Source organism: Trachypithecus francoisi, unplaced genomic scaffold (genome assembly GCF_009764315.1).
Source record: "Trachypithecus francoisi isolate TF-2019V2 unplaced genomic scaffold, Tfra_2.0 Lachesis_group4, whole genome shotgun sequence".
Taxonomy (NCBI): domain Eukaryota; kingdom Metazoa; phylum Chordata; class Mammalia; order Primates; family Cercopithecidae; genus Trachypithecus; species Trachypithecus francoisi.
The window spans coordinates 32,343,268-32,365,832 of NW_022681469.1; the positions used below are offsets into that span (position 1 = coordinate 32,343,268).

At 37.0% G+C, this 22,565-nt stretch overlaps 1 protein-coding gene across 1 annotated transcript in view; it reads left to right on the top strand.

Annotated features, from left to right (window-relative positions):
* The window catches only part of GRM8 (glutamate metabotropic receptor 8), an 832,302-nt gene that overhangs the window by 649,553 nt on the left and 160,184 nt on the right, over positions 1 to 22,565 (top strand). Inside the window, exon 8 of the mRNA XM_033193152.1 lies at positions 8,898 to 9,034. Within this exon, the coding sequence (XP_033049043.1) occupies positions 8,898 to 9,034 (137 nt within the window). The remainder of the gene's footprint in view (positions 1 to 8,897; positions 9,035 to 22,565) is intronic.

The following is a 22,565-nucleotide window of genomic DNA, read 5'->3' on the forward strand; positions in this document are numbered from 1 at the left end:
TGGAGTGCAGTGGTGCTATCACAGCTCACTGCAGCCTCCACTTCCCGGATTCAAGCCATCCTCCCAACTCAGCCTCTTAAGTAGCTGGGATTACAGGTGTGTGCCAGCATGCCTGGCCTAGATGTGGGTCTTGTTTGTTTTTACCTCTAGAGCAGCTTAGATTTTATTTTAGGATCTGGTCTCCAGATCTGGCATCCACTGAGTCACACGTCAGTCTTTGGTTGGTCCACATGCATTTAGGAAAGAAATGAGTGAAGGGGGAGTTCAGTCCAGTTGAAGAGGAGGCCAGATGAGGAAGGCTCAGCAGTGGGCCTTCATCCCCAGTGAACGGAGTGTTGGAGCGAGGGAGCAGTGGCTGCTCAAATAATCTGGCTTTTAGACCTGTATTGTTTTAATATGGTCAGCACTAACCATGTGGGTGTTGAGCACTTGAAACAGGGCTAATCTGAATTGTGATAAGCTGTAGTATAAAGTATACGTAAGATTTTGAAGACTTAGGAAAAAAGTGTATAAAGTACCTCAATATTTTTATATTGATTATATTTTGACATTATATTTTTCATATGTTAGTTTACATAAAGTATATTAAAATTAGCATCACCATTAAAAAATCTAGGCTTTTTAAGAAAATAATGTACATTTACAGAAAAACTGAATGTAGAGTACAATTTCTATATTACACCCCTCCACACACACAGTTTCCCCAACTGTCAAGATCTTGTATGAATGTGGTACATGTATGAAAGCTAATAGATCAACATGATACATCATTATTAACTGAAGTCCTTAGTTTACATTAAGATTTAGTCCTGTGTGTTGCTATAGATGTGGGTATTAAAGTAGGTTTTGAATGGATTGAATGGATGGACAGTAATCAGCGGCTTACTAAGTGGGGACGACTGTCTGAAGAACATGTTTGTAATATGTAAGAATCAAGCATTGTGTCTGAGATAATTATCAAACAATAATGTGGAGATACAGATAATTGGAAAAGTCTGCATTCAGGGCTAGACATATAAATTTGAGACTCATCAGTGGAGGAATGAGGTTAAATTTCAACTTAAAATGTGTCAAAGAGTAAAAGAGGAATAAGAAAGTGGAAAGAATGAACACAATTTTACCATGAAGGAGAGTGAAAAATGAGGCAGTAGCTGAATGAGTCTGTGGGGGTAGAGTAATGGGTTTTGGTTGCTTTCTTCTTAAGATGAGAGCTATTAGAACTGATTTGTAAATTGATGGGGATGCTTCTGCTGAAAGTCGAAATTTGTGGATGTAAAAGAAAGAAAAGAAAACTGTGAACAGAAAGTGCATGGAAGGTGAGAGTGATGGGACCCCAGCACCAGGGGAGGATGTGACTTTGATTGGACCTGGGACATGTGTTGCATCAGGAGGGATGGGAGAATATGTGTGTGGATGCAGGTAGGCAGTAGAGTTTGTGGTGGAATGATGAGGACGTTTTTGTATTGCTGCCTTTTGTCAGTGGGAATGCATGAAGCAAGCCAAAGTGATGGGGAAAGGAGGGTGTTGGATATGTGAGGGGTGAGAATAAGTCATGAAACAGTCAAATATTACCTAGAAGGGAGGGAGAACTGGACCAAATGGGAAAGTGTGATAGGATTACAGAGCAATGCTGATTGTCCATGTGAAATCTGAGGGTATGAATGTAAAGTAAGACCAGACAGCAGGGACAAGGTAAAGCAAGTGAGGCACCTAGTATGCAAAATTCAGGGAGACAGACTCCCTCTTGGAGTCATGCCCTGGGTATCTCATTTGCCTCAGCCTAGTCCTGGTTTTGTCAGACAATAAAATTTTATCATTTTGTCAAACAATGTTCAACTGCTTGGATGCAGGCAAAGAAGATGTACAATTGAATTTAATCATTATTGTGATTTTGATAGAGCGATTCACTGGACAGAGAGAAGCACAAGAGAATAGAGGGTATTCCCTAGGAAGATCATAGAACATGTCTGGGAATAGGAGAGAAGAGTCGCTATCATGGGAGCGAAGCAGAGTGACAAAACGGGGTGATTAATGAATTGGTAAGTAGAAGAAATCATAGAATTGTTGCAGTGAGGTTGGAAGGTGGTGTCTAAAGAGGAAAATTTTGCAAATGACATAGTTACTAGACAAGACAAGTTCCAGAGAGTGACTATGACAGTATGTGTCAAGAGGCACAAATGAATCTTTTTAAAAAACTGAGGCCGGGCGCGGTGGCTCAAGTCTGTAATCCCAGCACTTTGGGAGGTCGAGACGGGCAGATCACGAGGTCAGGAGATCGAGACCATCCTGGCTAACAAGGTGAAACCCCATCTCTACTAAAAAATACAAAAAACTAGCCGGGCGAGGTGGCAGACGCCTGTAGTCCCAGCTACTCGGGAAGCTGAGGCATGAGAATGGCGTGAACCCGGGAGGCGGAGCTTGCAGTGAGCTGAGATCCGGCCACTGCACTCCAGCTCGGGCGACAAGAGTGAGACTCCGTCTCAAAAGAAAAAAAGCAAAAAAACTGGTAATTGGGGCCAGGCTTGATGTATCATGCCTGTAATCCCAGCACTTTGGGAGGCTGAGGCGGGTGGATCACCTGAGGTCAGGAGTTCAAGACCAGCCTGGCCAACATGGTGAAACCCTGTCTCTACTAAAACTACAAAAATTGGCCAGGCATGGTGGCACATGCCTGTAATCCTAGCTACTCAGGAAGCCGAGACAAGAGAATCACTTGAACCCGGGAGGCGGAGGTTGCAGTGAACCGAGATGGAGTCACTGCACTCCAGCCTGGAGGGACAGAGACAAGACTTCATCTCAAAACAAACAAACAAACACACATACAAAAAAGGTAATTGGAAATAAGTAAATCTAAATCTGCAGCCGTGTTGTTGAGTGATGAGTAAATGATCCTACCACCAAAAAGATAACAGAAATATGGTTGGAAAATACAGTAAGTCACATGCTAAAGGCTTCAGAGAATTGGGGTAAGTAATTGATACATATAAGGGTGAGTAATTGATACATATAAGAGTAATCTAATTCCTAAATAATAAAGCTATAGCATGATTTTAATTCAAATATGTGAATCCATTTAAGTGTAATAAATAGTAAAGTAAATTGGATAAGGAAAGAGAGCATGAATAATTGAGAAATTGTTGAAAATTGCTACTTCCTATGGCATTTTGGTCAATGACAAATCTCACATATTTATTCTTCATTTAAGGGTGCTAAAAATTACTAAATTAACTGATCTCATTTCTAGCTTTCTTATTTTTTTCCTGCTTTTCCAATAGCTTAGGTAGTGATGAGCAGGATAATAAAGTTTTGGTAGCAGAAGGGGAGGAGAAAAATAATAAACTTGACAATAAAAAAACTGAGAGGATTGCACTTATAAAAGATTTATAATTTTTGCACATAAAGGTGAATGCAGGCCTGGCGTGGTGACTCACACTTGTAATCCCAGCACTTTGGGAGGCCGAGGTGGGCAGATCACGAGGTCAGGAGATTGAGACCATCTTTGCTAACATGGTGAAACCCCGTCTCTACTAAAAATACAAGAAATTAGCCAGACGTGGTGGTGGGCGCCTGTAGTCCCAGCTACTCAGGAAGCTGAGGTAGGAGAATGGCATGAACCCGGGAGGTGGAGCTTGCAGTGAGCCAAGATCATGCCACTGCACTCCAGGCCGGGCAACAGAGCGAGACTCCGTCTCAAAAAAAAACAAAAAAAAGGTGAATGTATTATTTTTACATTGTGTTTTGCATGGTGTAAGTAAGAAAATGTATACCAAAGGGGCATAAGTGCAGCCAAAGGAATGGAAGATGATGAGTATTGGCGTTCATTGCACATCTATTGTGTACCAGTCATATACACTGTCATCTCGTGCAATGCTTGTAACAGTTTAGGAAGGTTGGGGTTATTATATCTGCTTGGCAGATGAGAAAACAGGCTTTTAAGGAGGGTAACCTACTCAGATCACACAGGTAATTGGTAGGGTCAGAAAGCAGACTCTATTCCCTGTATCCCAAGCCCATATTCTTCCCCTGCACAATATTTAAAAGAGCCAACATTTTCAAAAAAAAAAAAAAAATCTTTGTTGAATGTATTGTTTTCCCTGCAAAACCATGTTGGAGTGTTTGAGATACCTACGAATAAAAATATTTTTTGACACATTTCTTACTGAACAGAAAATATTCAAGGAGATGTATGACCTCTAAGGGTAGCACCTGATGAGTAGACATTACCTCACAATTCCATGTTGCTTGTTTCCATTTCCTCACTAGCAAATGTGGATGGAAAAGTTTGTTTGTTTGTTTGAAGACAGCATCTCGCTCTGTCACCTGGAGTTGGAGAGCAGTGACACAATTCTAGTTCACTGTAACCTCAAGCTCCTGGTCTCAAGCAATCTTTCCACCCCAGCCTCCTGAGTAATAAGGAGTACAGGCACACGCCACCATGCCTGGCTTATTTCTCTTTTGGTAGAGATGGGGGTCTCACTGTGTCATCCAGGCTGGTCTTGAGCTCCTGGCCTGAAGAGATCCTCCTACCTCAGCCTCCCAAAGTGCTGGGATTACAAGTATGAGCCACTGCACCCAGCCTGAAAACTATTTTAAAAAATTAATCCACTTTTGGCTGGGCATGTTTATTCATACCTGTAATCCCAGCATTTTGGGAGGCCAAGGTGGGAGGATTGTTTGACTCCAGGAGTTCGAGACCAGCCTGGGCAGCATGGCAAAACCCTATGTCTACCAAAAATTACAAAAATTAGCTGGGCATGATGGCACACGCCTGTGGTCCCAGCTACTCAGGAGAGTGAGGTAGGGTGATCCCTTGATCCTAGGAGGAAGATGTTGCAGTGAACCAAGATGACACCACTGCGCTCCAGCCTGAGTGACAGAGGGAGACCCTGTCCTCCACCCTCCTCAAAAACAAAATTAATACACTTCAAAATTTATGAAATACCTAAAGTATAGGATGGAGAGAAACAAAACAGGAAAATATGAGCATAATTTATCATATAAAATATGTGTGAATATTGCTTAATCAAATATATTTAAATTATATTTCTTACCTGTGTAGTTATTAAACCTTGATGAATTGATGACTATATTAACAAACATCTGTCATTTGAAATTTTTTTGTGGACAAAAAAATATTTGACACTTAATTCTGTTTCTTAGAGTGGCCAGTTTTAGTACAAACAATGGTATTTTTAAAAGATGGCAAACTTGTAGGAATTATTAAACAGCTAATGAGTTAGTTCCTTATGGCTACTCAACGATGCTCTTTCTACATCGACCAGAGTTCCATGGCAGTCATTTGAAATGAGTCAATATGTAATGGAATCAATTCTTCCTGAAAGAAGGTTGAAGTAATTCAACTGCAAGCCTAGTTTGAGACTAGAAATAGCATTAGGAAAACAAGATGCAAAGGTGATCAGTAATAAAAACCACTTCAGCTACCGGTAATTAATGGAGAGCCCATTCAAAGATATGTCAAAGTTTCCCTGTGGTTTCCCTAATGTCACATTAATAGCAAGGTGAGAGGATTTATTTGTTCTCTCCATTTGTGAATACAAAAGATGGGAGGAAATATACATGAAGTTCATAATGTCACGAAGAGGGAAGCATGGATTTGCTTGGGATCGTTAGTGGATGCCTCTTTCATGCTTTCCTATAATCTATTGATTACTCGCTCAGGACTGAGCACTGTGTTTGCTGCAGTGCTTACAATGATAATAGATACTTTTGCCTTTCCTAAGAAGACCATAGCTTTGTGAGGATTGCAGAGAGTCCACCCAATGTTGAACACATAGCGGGCTCTAAAAAAGTATCTGTGGAATAAATGTTTGTTCAGGTACGGGATGGACAGTAAAAGTCTGTGGAGTGTTGCGAGGGCTTTGATATTGCATGTTAGGACATAAAGAGGTGGTTGGGCACCTTCCCCAGGGTTGGAGTAAGATGAAGCTTCTATAAGCGCATGGACTTTGAACCATATCTTGAAGGAATTATATAGAGTGGGGTAAGGAGGAAAGAGAATGGAAATTAGAGAAAATAGCATGAGCAAAGACAGAACGGTGAGACAGAGCGTGATGAATTTAGGGACCTGCATTTTAGGTATAGGTGGCATTGTGTTGAAAGAGAACAGAGATTAATGAGAGTGACATCATGAAAACTTACATGCTCACTGAGTTTATATGTTCTCACATAGACAGTGGCTCTCAAACACAACATTTCCATAAAACAACAGAAGAAATTATAGTTAATACGTAATATGATGTACTAAATGTTTTATATATATTGATTCATTTAATCCTCATATATCCCTCTGAGGTAGGAATTGCTGTTAGCCCACTGTATAACTGAGAAATGTGAGATATAGGGAAATTAAGAAATACACTCAAGATACTACATCAATAAGTGACAGAGTGGCGTTTGAACCCAATGATCTGTCTCCAGAACCCACACTCATAACTGCTTTAGAATATTGCTCCTTAATACACTGTCAAATATAGTGTAACTTATCTTAATAATGATATTCAAAGTATCTAAGTTGGAAATTATTATATTTTGTAACAATGTAGCTCTCCAATGAGCTCTCTTGAGAGGCTTTCTTGACTTGGATATAGAAACAGCTAGCACATTAGGAATTATGTATAACTCAGGGTATATTCATGGTAATGTGTTATACAAGTGACATATTTCATCTTAGGTACTGTTACTGTAAAAAAGATTGGGAACTGCTGTTCTGGAATATAAGGAGTCCCTTGGTCAAGGAAGTGACAACTTGGGATATTTGAAGTAGAGAGAATTAAGTATCCCTTTATTGAGGAGAGAATATGCAATTAAAATATTTCAAAGTTATATATAAATGTCAGGAATTGATCGTGTTAATATGAAATTCTTAACCTATGTGTTTTTCCAGTCAGAAATATCTTCCTCATTTGAATTTCAATAATCTTTTGTCTAGCCATCACTTAGAGAACTTTCAACATCCTTTCTATTACTATGTGTTGGTGTGCACTGAAAATAAATGTGGAGTGAATAATTTAATTATCCCCATACACTGTTCTAAGCACTTGACAAATCACAACAACTCTTTGAGAAAAGTATCATTATTACTCCCATTTTACAGATGAAGGAACTGAGGATTTAAGAGGTTAACCTGCTTGAGGTCACTAGGAGCTGAGGAAGGCTTTGGTCAGGTTTGGCAAATAGGTTCCACGTGAATATATAAGGAGTAGCTAAGATAGCACTGCTTGATTGGAGAGCTCTTATTTTATTCCCTGAGTAATGTACATCTATTGATTTATATATAAAGTCATTTCCCATGTGAATTAATAATAGTAATAATAATGTAAATGCATACAGCTCTTTTAGGACCTCAAAAGTTATCCATATTTATTGTTAAGTCCCTGTGGTAAGTGAAGGAAAAGGGACATACACAAGTTGTGGAAATCAGTGGGGAGTGGAGTGAGCCTGGACATGGAACTTCCAGTTCTGAGAGCAGTGGTCTTTCTCCCATGTGGTGCCATCTCTTGCAGCCTCAGCAGTTCCTGATGATACCAGATATCTGTAGTCTCATCAGAGAACTCACACCACGATTTTTTAGGAAGAATCAAGAAAACAGAATATTAGACATCTGTCCATTAAATACTGAAAAAGTATTCACATTGTTGCTATGTGACTCTGATTAAATTTATTTACAGCTTATTGTCTTTTTTGATAAAGTCATCAATTTATTTGATAAATTAAATATTTTGGAATTTTGTGATGGCTGGTAATTAGGTAAACAACTCTACAGATAGAATAAGAAACTCATTATAAGATGGGAATATGTACAGTTGACTTATATAACTATTAGTAATGTATACTTTTGGTGACTATAGTATGAGACAGAGATAACAAGAAGGGGAAGCTCTCTAGCACATTATAGAAATTAAATCCAATATCCTGTGAGAAGAGAGTCAGAGAAGAGGCCTGCAGAGAGAAGACAGACACTAAGAAAAGGGATTGGTGTCATGTGAATTTTTCAAGATAGGAAAGAATAAAAAAAAAAAAATGTACAGAAGCCTAAAAGCTGTTAGAGAAAAGGAAAATCTATATGGAGAGTAAAGCTAGATGGAACAAGAAGACATTGGGGTGGTGATCCATTTCTACTCTTCCCCTGTAATTACATGAAAGTTAGTAAGAGGGAAAGTAAAAGTGAGCAGAAACTATTAAGAGAAAAGATGAAAACCTCCGAAAGGAATGGAGTTTAGAAAAGACTACAGTTCTTGCATCCTGCTGCTCTGCCACTCTTAGACCTGTCACTGTGAAGGGGGAGAACATTTATGATCTGAGCAGAGTTGAGACTTCCCATAGATCACTGCCTCACCCATTGAGAGGTTCCCAACAGTAGACCCCATTGCTATACTCTGGGGCAGAAGTAGCAGAGGCACAGGAACTGAAAAGGCAACTGCTTTAGAGAGTTTAGAAAAAGCAAAAGTCAGGATTCTGGCCAGAACATTCTCCTGCTGTAATTTGAATTGCTGTTAGTAGTTCGAATTGTACAATAGCTGTCATGCTTCAAAACATTTACATTTTTCTCTATTAACTATCATACTATGTAGCCAGTATTGAATACTCAGGCTATCAACTTTTATTTATTTAGCTGTTATGTGCATTGCTTAACTTGGATACTCATCATTTACTTTCTAATGTGAACAATAAAGCACATCTTACTCATGTATATACGTCTAGGCTTCTTTTCATGTAAAAGATATTATGCTATCAAGAATGACCTTGTATGGATTGCAATCTTTGTATCACTTACTGCACACAATATATTTTTATCTAACATTCCTTCTAAAAGGAAAATAAGCCCAGTGGGCTATCTTACTAAAACTTTATTAACATTGTTTTCTAAATCTTTATAGGCAGTGCTGGCACTCCTGTCACTTTTAATGAAAACGGAGACGCTCCTGGACGTTATGATATCTTCCAGTATCAAATAACCAACAAAAGCACAGAGTACAAAGTCATCGGCCACTGGACCAATCAGCTTCATCTAAAAGCAAGTATCATTATAAACATCTATTAATGTGTATAACTCTCCAGGAGGGATGCTTTATTTTTAAGTATATAACTTTTGTCAGAATAGATTTTCCCCATAAATAAACTTTTAGAAATTGTATGACTTGATTCTCTCTTCAATTTTGAAATGTTGTGGACATTCTTGAGCCTCTTTAGAGAAATCTTCTGATATCTGTAAGAATTTAATGAATGATCTGATTTTTTTTTTCTGTAATTGACTATACACTTAGAGGAATTTTGCCTTTTTATGAAAGAGAAATTTGTTGTAATCTTTGTACAATTTTTGTATGTCTGTGTGTTGGAGGTGGGGTGGAATTGACTGAATATGCCCTCATTTATAAATCTGGGCTTAAAAAAAGGGCACATCACCTTTGCCACATCACAAGGTAAGACCTTCTGGCTATATCAGGTTGATGGAAGTGAATCATACTATGCGTTTATATTGCCTCTTTCAGTTGCAACACCAGGGAAGGTTGATATATCCAAGGGTGATGTTCAGATTATTTAACAGCCTTTAGAGCTACCTGCTGTTTTTGTCTACCTCCGGCACTCTTCAGGTCAAGGTCCGTTAATTCTCAGTTTCCACAAGTGGCCATGTGAGGGCGACTTGAAGAGCCCAGCTGGAAGCAGGTTCCCAAGACCTGGGTTTGGTGCCCAAAAGCACCTGGGCATTTGCCTGGAAGGTGCCACACCATCACCCAGGGTTCTGTTTCTTTCGACTGGAATCTGATAGGGACCCAGTGGGGTTAGCACGTGGGGATGGCTGTAGGGAGGAGGAGCTTCATCAGGTGTCCGAGACTGGTGGGCACTCCCTCAGAGGAACTCTCTTAAGGCAGAGGTCTTTGGGGGATTTGGGGAGAGCTACTAGGTACCATCACTCTTCAATCCTAAGGGGCTCTGGAACAGGAAACCAATTCTGAACTTGATGGATAAGGGAGGTCCAGGAAATCAGTGCACAGGGCTGTGGATGCTGAGGTGGGGAGGCCAGGGAGGGTAACATCTACTTACTGTAAAGATTATTTGACATTTCAACAGCGCTTTGCCACATATTAGTGCACACTGGCTTTTTTTAGGTATAGAGAAGGTTGGAGCACGTTCTGTAGTCTCAGCTGAGGTTTGGAGTTCATTCATCCAGCATCTCCCACAGAAATGTAGGACTATTCACAGAAATTTGGTGGCCAAGAAATAACTACAAGAACAGTAGACAGTAGAATGTTTTTAAAATGCTTCAAATAAACTAGGAAAATATTCTTCTTCTGTTCTATTTTTTGTGTAATTCACTCTTTCCTCTAACAAAAACATCTCCTCTTCTTGATTATCAGAGCTACCATAATACTGTGAGAGTGTACACATGCTTTCTCATGTTTGAACCTAACCAGAAGACATCAATTTGATATTTTTAATCAATTTTTTTATATTTCCAAATATGTTCCCCAAAGTGATATGTCTATGCAGCACCAGTCACCCAAGTTCTCAGAAAAGTAGATGATGAGAAATTACAGAACCAGAGAGATTATGATTTATTTTCTTCCTGATAATTATTACAGCTATGCATTTAATAATGCACAGGTGGCTTATGTTTCTAACTATTGTAGTGATACGTAAGGCCACATATCAATACTTTACTACTTGTAGGTGCTTCATGAAATCTTATCCATTGTTCTGCAATCCAAATTGACATTTACTGAAACATAACTTTGATAATGCCACAGGTTATTGATAATCAATAGCTTTTTGACAAAAGCCCTTTTGAAAGGGGACCTATGGGAAATGAAATAAGACAGAAATGATTTGAAAAGGTCTAAGGGAAGCTACTTTTGTCTGGCTTTTATTAATGTCAAACTGCCTATCATTAATATATTCTGATGATTAGGGATTTACACAGCAAAATCAAATGTTTCAGAAATATATGCACTAACATACAATACCATTCCATGACATAATTTTACACACAAGTACACATATATACCTATCTCACCATCTACACATAATGTAGTTATAAAACTTCCTATTGAATCTCAAGCTGCTCTTTTATGTACATTTAACAGTGCATGAAAGTTTTATGTTTATGACTGTGTTATTGTTCATAAAATGTATCAAAACAATTTGTGAGAATTATTTCTCATGCATGATTATGATCATTTGTAACTAGATAGCACTGCTGGTTTTACTGAAATGGAAAATGCAGCTCTTAGAAGAAAAAATAATAAATTGGACTGTGGGGAGAGGTTATAAATTAAGAATTGAATTCTGAGGATTATCAGGACAAATCAAATGACTTTTATCCTTAGGAGTTGCATTAGTCACCTGCTTGAAGGTGGAGTATTAGAGTGCTTGGCAAGCTACTGATTTGTTAATGTTCTGCTTAGATCTGTGGCAAAGTACTAAACAAATCATTTGCCTCAGTTTTATCATGTCTAAAATGAAAACAGTAGCACCCACCTTATATGGTTGTAATAAGCATTAAATGAAATAATGCAATAAATAACTTTGCCCCGTGCTTAGCACATCAGAGGTCTATAAATGTTGCTTGTGATTAGTCCAATATCTCAATATTCCACATGGTCAGTGAGCGACGTGATAGATAATGAGTGTACTGGGTAAAGTGAAGGTCCCATTAGACGAGGAACTTGAGTTTGTGTGAGAAAGTTCAGAGACAACCTTTGCATTCAAAATGGTGACTGTTTGTCCCCACAGCCAGTCCTTTCTGCCTGTCTTTGACATTGGCCTTAATACTTGGAAAATCTCTCTGCACTCAAAAAGTAAACTTTATATAAGATAAATTTATTTTCCTGTGGTAACATGTGGGTAGGTATCATCCTCTAGGCAGTTATGTTTTGAATGGATTTGGTAAATTCAGTCTGTGCTCGTACTCTGTTAACAGGTGTTGAGACTAGAGTGAATAGGTGAACCCTGCTCTCAGGGCACTCATGGATTAGGAGAGACAAACGCTCGGACCAACCATTCTAGCGCAATGAAGCAGGTGCACTGATGAAGGTATATATACGGGTTTGCAATGGCAGCCTAGAGAGAGGTTCCTAATCTGGCCCAACCTCTGGTGGGAATTGTCACTGTGGCCAAAGGAGGATACTGACAAGAGGATTTACTCTTCTCCATATACTCCATCTCTTCTTGTTCTATGAAACCAGATTTATGATAGCTTTCACATTCTCAATGGTAAGCATTTATCAGTCAGTTATTGGATTGAACTCTGCTTGTTTTCAAAGAGCCAGTTTTTCTGGCTGAATTCAACCATAGTATAAATTTGCAGAAAGAGGGTATATGGTTAGGCATATTTGAATGCAGTAAATTTACCTTGAATATCTCTTAGTGGATTGAATGAATTTTTGAAATAAGTAGATTATTCTTTTTCTTTTTCCTGGAAAGTATATTAGGTATTTCATTTCCTCCAAAGCATTGTCTTTATTGTTCCAAACATTACTGTTTCTTTTTTCTTTTTATGAAACTGACATATGTTCTTAATTTAGCAATTACAATCAGCATAATTTAAGTTTTCTACTCAGTAATCTCGGCCCGCACATGAGGGGTGTATTGTCTACCTGAGAGTGAATTAGAACGAACGAGTCCCTCTATTTTGTTAGGCAGAAACTCTCAAGAGGCAGGTGGTCCTTATTAATGGTTATAAAACATATTGTAACCTAGAGGTTCAGAGCAAACAGAAGAGCCTGAACTGTGAAAAGAACAGCCATATGCTGCTCTGTGTCCACAGGGAGAACGTGTCTTGGGGATACTGTATGGGCCAAAAATAACTCAGGGCATTTTTTTTAATGCTTTTTCCAACCAGATCCACTTTTTCTTGATTACTGTAGGAATGAAACATATGTTTTTATTGTTTTCAATATATTATTCTTTTTATAATCAAGGAAATAAGTTGAATATAAATGATAAGAACAAAGAATAGTGACTTTACAAGGTGCCCCAATCACAATGATTAGTGGCAGAATGTAATTTGTTTTTTTTTTTTGAGACGGAGCCTCGCTCTGCCGCCCAGGCTGGAGTGCTGTGGCCAGATCTCAGCTCACTGCAAGCTCCGCCTCCCGGGTTCACGCCATTCTCCTGCCTCAGCCTCCCGAGTAGCTGGGACTACAGGCGCCCGCCACCTCGCCCGGCTAATTTTTTTGTATTTTTTAGTAGAGACAGGGTTTCACCGTGTTAGCCAGGATGGTCTCGATCTCCTGACCTCGTGATCCGCCCGTCTCGGCCTCCCAAAGTGCTGGGATTACAGGCTTGAGCCACCGTGCCCGGCCGCAGAATGTAATTTGGAAGGGTGATTTGAAGGAGAACCTGATTTAATAATTTTGAACCTGATTTAATTTTCAGTGGATGACACCATAGAAGAAAAACTTCTGACAGGGTACTGAGCTTTGAGCCTCAGTTTTCTCATCTAAGTGGAGTAATAGATACTATTATGAATAGTAAACACATATGGTGGTCAAGAACAAAATCTCAAAGTCAAAAAGAAGATATTTGAATTCTGACCTTTCATTCAGGAGCTGTGTAGCCTTGGGCATGTGACTTAGACTCAGGTTCTTTATCTACTTACTTGATAGAGTTCTTGAGATCATCAAGGAAATTGTATGTACAAAAATCCTAGAACATTGACTGGCACATATTAGGTATTGAATGAATATGATAAAAATTTTTGTTTTGTTTTGCTAGTACAACCAGCCTACCAAAGAGGACCTTTACTGGGTATTTCAGTATGAAATCAAACTGAAGCTGTATTTGCAGTCTTCTTTCTGTCTTTATTCTGATGTTCTGAATGGGGAGTAGCTGTAAAGAGAGGTATATGCACCATGATAACTTGGCTGTTTACACAATAAGCCCAAAGTATTAGTTTTGATATTTTAAAAAGTAGGCTCTATGATTCAAATGCTTTGGAAAAAACTAAAACTTGAGCAAACTTTCTGATGGAATTTTACTCCACAAAATTACTCTTTACCACATACCTATAGTACAGTATTTATTTTAAATGAATGTATGTATTTTCTTATAGATGATCAGTTAAATATATATATGCTATATATATGTGTATACTGGGGCTTCCTTGGCTTGCTTGGAATAAAAAAAGGGAGAATTCCTGAGTCTCCCCATTTGTCTCAGGGATGTTTTTTTTTATTCTTGATAAACATCAACTGTTTCTTTTTAATATGAAAATCATTAATTTCATCAGTTTCATAGAGGAACAGCTTTTATTTAATGAAAAATATTAAAATGGTTTTGAAGTAACAATGGACTGAATAGAGTTGAAACAGTGTTTGAGAGAAGACTTGACCTTTGTTTGCTTTGTTAGGAAACATGCATTTTCTCTTTGCCTCTGTCTCCCTGTTTGCAAAGTTGCTTACATGTGAAAATGTTCTTTCCTATGATTGTCAGTGCACACACATACATACATACATACACAAACACATATGTGTATATATATAAACATATATAATATATAATATAAAAATATATATATATATTTGTTCACCCTATGAAATAAGTATTATATGAAGCACTCCTTTTCCTACATAGCATAAATGTGAGTCAATTTCCTGGGCCTTTTCTCTATATTCTGTTAGAACTTTAAATGCCACTCTAGTTCTTAATTTTGTACTCCATTATGAAAATACTTTGTTCTGTTTCCTTTCCTTGCAACAAGATGATTTTTAAAGCTGTATATTTGTTTATTAGATGCTAATTGATTATTTTCAAAAAGTCATTTTGAGGTCATTACTTATATCTCTGTTTATGAGATAACAAGATATAAGGTAATAATATGATTTGGTAAAATCATATTATTCACAGATTGAGCAAATGTTAAGGTGATTAAATTTTAACTACATTCTTGCCAAGCCCAGTGTAAGTACTCAGTAAGTGTGTATTTAATATGTCATGAATAATATGCTGATCTTTTCTACATATTGACTGAACATAGATGGATGATCCAAGATTATCTATTAGGAAGTGCACTCATGCACAGATTATTTGTTCAGTGATGTTCCTTGCCAGGCAGGATGAATATCCATGGCAGGGCATCAGTATAAAATATACAGTCATCCCTATGTAGATATGGGGAATTGGTTTCAGGACCACCACATATACCAAAATCTGTGCATGACGATTTTCCCCAGTCAGCCTTGCAGAAACCATGCATATGAAAAATCAGGCCTTCTTATATGCAGGTTTCACATCTGCCAATACTATAGTTTCTGTCTGTGTTTGATTGAAAAAAACTAATGTAGAAGTCATACACTCCAAACCCACGTTGTCCAAGGGTCAACTATATTTCCAGATATCAACAGATTTCTAATCCATTAAGGGCAACCATGTAGTCATAACTACAATAAATGTATAATTATACAGGTACAGATTAAATAATAAGCTATTTGAATTCATTGGTTTGAATGTGAATTCAAGGAATCAATGATCACCTTAAACTAGGGACATTGGATAGTTTCTTGACATAGATGAAATTCAAACTAGACTTTAAATTATTTTAATGGTCAGAAATATTTGGAAGAACATATAGGCCATTAAAAAAGCATCCATTCATCCATCCACGATTCATCCATTCATGTATTCATTTTGTAAAACAGAGCCTCCAGTTTGCCAATGCTGCAGTGCATGCTGGGATGGTTTAGAAGTGTCTCAGATTCAGTTCATTGTGTCATCCATGAAGTAACAGGACTATGCAGGTTCAACATCCAAGGATATGTCTCTCTCATGAGCCCATACTAATACATCCAGCTGTGTTCCTTTATTCTTTTTTAACTTTAAACACAAATTCATAATTAGCAAAGTATTATCAGCATTCACAAAGAAACATATTCTCTCTTGGTCTAGAGGCTGGGGAACTAGAGAATTGTGCTGGTGTATCTGGTTTAAAACATTTCAGTACAAATGAGTCAAGAAGACCCCAGTAGTTAGATGGCCTGACAGGTGCAGCCTGACCCTTCCCTTCCATTCTCAGAGAAGCAAGATAATTGGAGGCAAGGAACCTGTTCTACTTGGCTTTATGTCTTTAATGATTAGTATAATATGAGACTTACTAAATGTTCATGAATAAATTAATAAACCAAAAATGTAAAGCACTGTTATCTTTACAAGGCCAAAAAGGTGAGCTGTGACCCTATGATACTGAGATAATGTATAACCGAGGAGCACACTGTAGTAAGGGTAGAGCTAGAAGCCATTGTCAAGGTAATCAAGGACAAACTCCAGAATGGGTAATCACGTTAAAAGATCCTTGCAATCAGGCCAGATAGAAACTAAGGGAAAGTCCAAAGTTACAAATAGGAGCAAGAGGAGTGCATATAAGCGACCCAGATAAAATTCTAAGGGGCACATTGTTATTATTACCAATGGCTTTGGCTTCTATTCTTGCCCATGCCATTCGCAGACCTTCAAATCCTGCAGATGGCCTTAGAGTTACTGAGTGACTTCTGATAACTGTCTTTGAGGAGCATTTGCCATTGAATGGGCAGATCTATTCTGCTTACATGAGGACTTCATAATGCAAGTTGTTAAGTATAATAATACAGATGAGGACTGTTGTCTAGGTTTTCATAGAGAGCTAGATAAAGGCTCAGTTTCTTTACGGGACTGAGTATGATTTTGAGCTTCCAGAACAGAGGACAATCTGATCAGAGAACATTGTGGGGAATGAAGAGAGATAGCTTGAACTTAAATTCTGTAAGACCTCATATACCATGAGAACATTTTAAGATATTTTTGAGCTACAGTGAGTTTTTCAATAGAGAGATGCTCACGTTTAAGCTTCAGGAGAATGTCTTTGGCAGCAAAGTGCAGATTGGCTGGAGAAGAGGTAGTTCCATGAGCTAAGTCAAGGCTGTAATTAAGAGGTTTTTTACTATTTTGCTTAATTTTTGGATAGATTCTCCCTCACCTATTTATCTACTTTGTTCCAGCCTTAATTCATAAAATATTTTGAAAAGCCTTACTAAATGTATTTATCACAGTAGGACAAATAAGTGAGGACATTAGGAACAAGGGATAAAAAGAGTTAGTGAATTTTAGTTCATACTCAACTTACATTTTCCCAATAACAACAACAAATAGATTCATCTAGGCTATTCAGTAGAGTAGGTGAAATAATCTTGCCACTATTTTAAGAATATACAAAACTATGCCATACCAAATCTGATTTAATCTGATTAGGACTTGAGAAGCTGAATTCAATTATCTAGATCCAGTTGGAGGCAGGTTTCTAGGGTAATCTACTGGTATTCAGGGTGTCTAGTTGTTTTTCAGGGAGAAATGGGCATTGAAAACCTGTCATTATAAAAAAAAAAACAGGAAAAAACCACAAGAGTTTAATTAGTTATTTAAATAATTACTGAAAATAGCAGAAATGGAGAAGAAACAACAAAAAAGGTAGACTTCACATATGACTGAGAACATGTGATATTTGCTAATAGAATGGTGATTAGCAAAGTCAGGGAAGAATAGGGGAGGGGAATTAAGAAGAGTGGGTGGGAGTATAAAAATATAGTCAGATAGAAGGATGGAGTTCTAGTGTTCAATAGCACAATAGGATGACGATAGTTAACAGTACTTTATTGTATATTTCAAAATAGCTGGAAGAGAAGATTCAGAATGTTCCCAACATAAAGAAATGATAAATGTTTGAAGGAGATCCTAAATCCCCTGATTTTATCATTACATATTGATGCAGGTATCAAAACGTCATATGTACCCAACAGATATGTACAACTATTATGTATCCATAATAATTAAAAATTTCAAAGATAGCAGTTTAATTAGAAAAGGAAAATCAAAGAAAGTGATGCTGATTAAAGACATAACATAAAATAAGAAATGTGTTTTTGTACCAGCACTAAAGATGGATAAAAGAAGCTGGTGACTCTAGACTTTTATGGGGATAATAAAGTAATAAAAATGAAAATAAATGGTATTTTAATCCTTATTTTAACCTTGGGAGGAGTAAAATAAGTGCAATTTTAACATAACAAGTAGAATAAGTAAGGTTAAAATAAGGTTATAAACATAAAATGAAGCTCTGGAATAGAGGAATAACTGGTAAAAAGTCATTTTGTTATGGTAGATTTACATGTGAATCCTGTATCCTAGAGTACTTGTAAAAGCTCAGTGGGTTTCATCAGTGTTATGTGAAATCTAAAACGTACAAGAGAATTCCAACTAAGAATTGAAAAATATTGTATATGAATTAAAATATGTAGCCTCCGATTGTAGATAGGCCAGTGATTTATTAGAGCAAGACAAAAGAATAATTAATGTTTATTGACTGAATCAAAAATTTCTCATGACATCTTTCCTCAAAGCTTACAATAATTAATTGGGGGAGGAGAGCCAAAAGCTAGGATCCTCCTAAACTCCCCATACTATGTTAATATGGTTATAGATGCCATATTTTCAACTGAGGTTACAGAAATATGCAACTGTGTATAATCTCCGGGGTTTGAGATATAAAACAATGTTCTCTCTTTAGATTATTTCTTTTTAGTTGTATAGTTAAATGATGAAATATACAACAAGGACATAGAAATGTACTAAATTTTGCTAGTATTTGATTGCTTTCACTTGTCATAAAATCATTTTTATTGACATTATTATGAGATAATTGCAGATATATTTGCAGGTACAGGAAATAATTGAGATTCCATGTCCCTTTTACATAGATTTTTCCAACGATAACCTTTGCAAAATTATTGTACAGTATCACAACTAAGATATTGACATTCATATAATCTACCAATCTTATTCAGATCTCCCTAGTTTTACTTGTATTCCTCTGTGTGTGTGAGTGCATGTGCTTATAGCTCTCTGCTATTTTGTTAACCATTTACGTCTGTGTATGTGCTACCACAGTAAACATACAGAACATTTCTGTTACCACAAGGATCGTTTATGTTGTCTTGTCATATCCATATTATTTTCTCACCTATATGCCTCTCTCCCCAGTGCCTGAAAACCACTAATGTGTTCTCTGTTTACATAATTTTGTCATTTCTAGAGTGTTATACAACCCCATCCATACGTGGGCAAAGGACATGAAAAGACATTTTTCAAAAGAAGACATACATGTAGCCAACAAGTATATAAAAACGCTCAACTTTACCAATCATTAGAGAAATGCAAATCAAAACCACAATCAGATGCCATCTCACACCAGTCAGAATGGCTATTATTAAAAAATCAAAAAATAACAGATACTGATGAGGTTATGGAGAATGTTTATACACTGCTGGTGGGGATGTAAATTAGTTCAGCCATTGTGGAAATCAGTTTAGAGATTTCTCAAAGAACTTAAAACAGGATTAACATTCACCCCAGCAATCCCATTACTGAGGTATATACTCAAAGGAATATAAATAGTTTTGTTTTTTGGGTTTTTTTTTGAGACAGAGTCTCACTGTTACCCAGTCTGGAGAGCAGTGGCACTATCTCAGCTCACTGCAACATCTGCCTCCAGGGTTCAAGCGATTCTTGTGACTCAGCCTCCTGAGTAGCCTGTGCCACCACACTCAGCTAATTTTTGTATTTTTAATAAGACATGGTTTCACCATATTGTCCAGGCTGGTCTCAAACTCGTGAGCTGAAGTGATCTGGCTGCTTCGGCTGCCCAAATGTTGGGATTACAGGCATGAGCCACTGTGACCAGCTGGACTATAAATCATTCTATCATAAAGACAAATGGACGTGCATGTTAATTGCGGCACTGTTCACAATAGGAAAGACATGGAATTATCCTAAATGCCCATCAACAGTAGACTGAATAAAGAAGATGTAGTACATATACATCATGGAATACTACATGGCTACATAAAAGGAGATCATGTCCTTTGCAGAAATATGGGTACCCTATTAAGTACTATGCTTATTACCTTGGTGTCAAAATAATATGTACACCAAACCTCTGTAACATACCCTTTACCTATATAACAAAACTGGGCCAGGTGCAGTGGCTCACATCTATAATCCTAGCACTTTGGGAGGCCCACGCAGGCTGATTACTTGAGTCCAGGAGTTTGAGACCAGCCTGGGCAACATGACAAAATCCCATCTCTAAATAAATAAATAAATAAATAATAAAATACCAAAATTAGCTGGGGTGGTGGTGTGTGCCTGTAGTCCCAGCTACTGGGGAAGGGGAGGTTGCTGTGAGCCACTATCACGTCATTGCACTCCAACCTGAGCAACAGAGCGAGACCCTTTCTCAAAAACGAAAAAAGAACAAAACCAAAAGAACAAAAATCCACAAACCAAACTTCACGTGTACCCCTGAACCTAAAATAAAAGTAAAAATAAAGTAATATAAAATTTTCATCAAAGTTGTGTAAACAGATCACACAGTATGTAAGCCTTTGGAGTTAGCTTTTTTTACTGAGCATGTTTTTAAAAAATTTCATCCAAGTTGCTGCATTGCTTTTTATTGTTGAGTAGTACTCCAATGACGAATGTACCAAGGTTTGTTTAACCACCCACACTTTAAAGGACACCTGTAAAATAGTTATGAAGAAACCTGCCCTCAGCATTTATTGAACTGTATTTAGAGAACAGCAGGGTTGAGTGATGTCTTGTCTCAGAACTGAACTAAGTCATTTCTTAATGGACAGATAAAATTTATGTATTTACTATGTACAACATGATGTTTTAAAGCATATATGCCTTTTGGAATGCTTAAATCTAGCTAACATATGCATTACTTCACATAGTCATGATTTTTGTGATAAGAACACTTTATATCAACTCTTTTAGCATTTTTCATGAATACAATATATTATTATCTATAGTCACCTGCTATACAATAGATCTCTTGAACATATTCCTCCTATCTAACTGAAATTTTATATCCTATGCCCAATATTTCACAAATTCTGCCATCCTCCAACCACCCAAGCCCTTGTTAACCATCATTCTACTCTGTGCGTCTTTGTGGATTCCATGTATGAGTGAGATAGTATGGTATTTATCTTTCTGTGCCTGGCTTATTTTACTCAACATAATGTCCTCTAGCTTCATCCAAGTTTTCACAGATGACAATATTTCATTCTTTTTATGGAGAAACAGTATTTCATTATGTACATACACCACATTTTCCTTATCCATTCATCCACTGATGGACACTTAGGTTGATTCTACATCTTGGCTATCATGAATAATACTACAATGAACATGATAGTGCAGCTATATCTTCAACATACTGATTTCACTTCCCCTGGATGTATACAGAGTAAGAGATGGCCAGATCGTATGATAGTTCTATTTTTAATTTTTTGAGGAATCTTCATATTATTTTCCATAATGGCTGCACTAATTTACATTCCCACCAACAGCTTGCAAAATTTCATTTTCCCCATATCCTCACTAATACGTGTTACCTTTTTGATAATAGCTGTTCTATCATGTGTGAAGTGATAGCTCATTGTGGTTTTAATTTGCATTTTCCTAATGATTAGTGATATTGGGCATTTTTTCATATACCTATTAGCTATTTGTATGTCTTCTTTTGAAAAGCGTCTATTCAGGTCCTTTGCCCGATGTTTACCAGGTTGTTTGTTTTTTGTTTTTTGTTTTTTGCTAATGAACTGTTTGAGTATCATATATTTTGGATACAACCTTTTGCCAGATGTATAATTTACAAATATTTTCTCCCATTCTGTAGGGTGTCTCTTCACTCTTGTTGATTGTTTCCTTTACTGTGCAGAAGCTTTTTAGTTTTGTATAATCCTGTCATTTATTTTTGCTTTTGTTGTCTGTGCTTTTGGGGTCACATCCAAAAAGTCATTCCTTAGACCTATGTCATGGAGAGTTTCTCCTATTTTTTTTATAGCAGTTTCATAGTTCGGGGTCTTATATTTAAGTACTTAATCCATTTTAAGTTAATTTTCATATGATATGAGAAAATTACCTAAATTTATTCTTCTACACATAGATATCCAGTTTTCCCAACAATAGTTATTGAAAATACTGTAATTTCCCCATTGTGTGTTCTTGGTACTTTTGTTGAATCAGTTTGCTGGGAAAGTATGGATTTATTTCAGGGCTCTCTATTCTGTTCCATTGGTACATTTGTTTTTATGCTAGTTCTATGCTGTTATAGTAACTATAGCTTTGTTGTATATTTTAAAGTTAGGTAACATGGTGCAGCTTTGTTCTTTTCACTCCAGATTATGTTGGCTATTCAAAGTCTGTTGTAGTTTCATACAAATTTTAAAATTGCTTTTTCTAGTTCTGTGAAAAATGGCACTTGCATTTTGATACGGATTGCATTGAATCTGTAGATTGCTTGGTGTAGTATGGACATTTTAACAATATCAGCTTTTTCAATCTGTGAACACAAGATATCTTTTCATTTGTTTCTATCCTCCCAATTTTTTTCATCAGTATTTCATAATTTTCAATGTATAGATCTTCTAGCTCCTTGGTTAAATTTATTCACAAATGTTTCATTTTTTGTAGTTAGGTAAAAGGGATCACTTTCTTGACTTTTTTCAGATTGT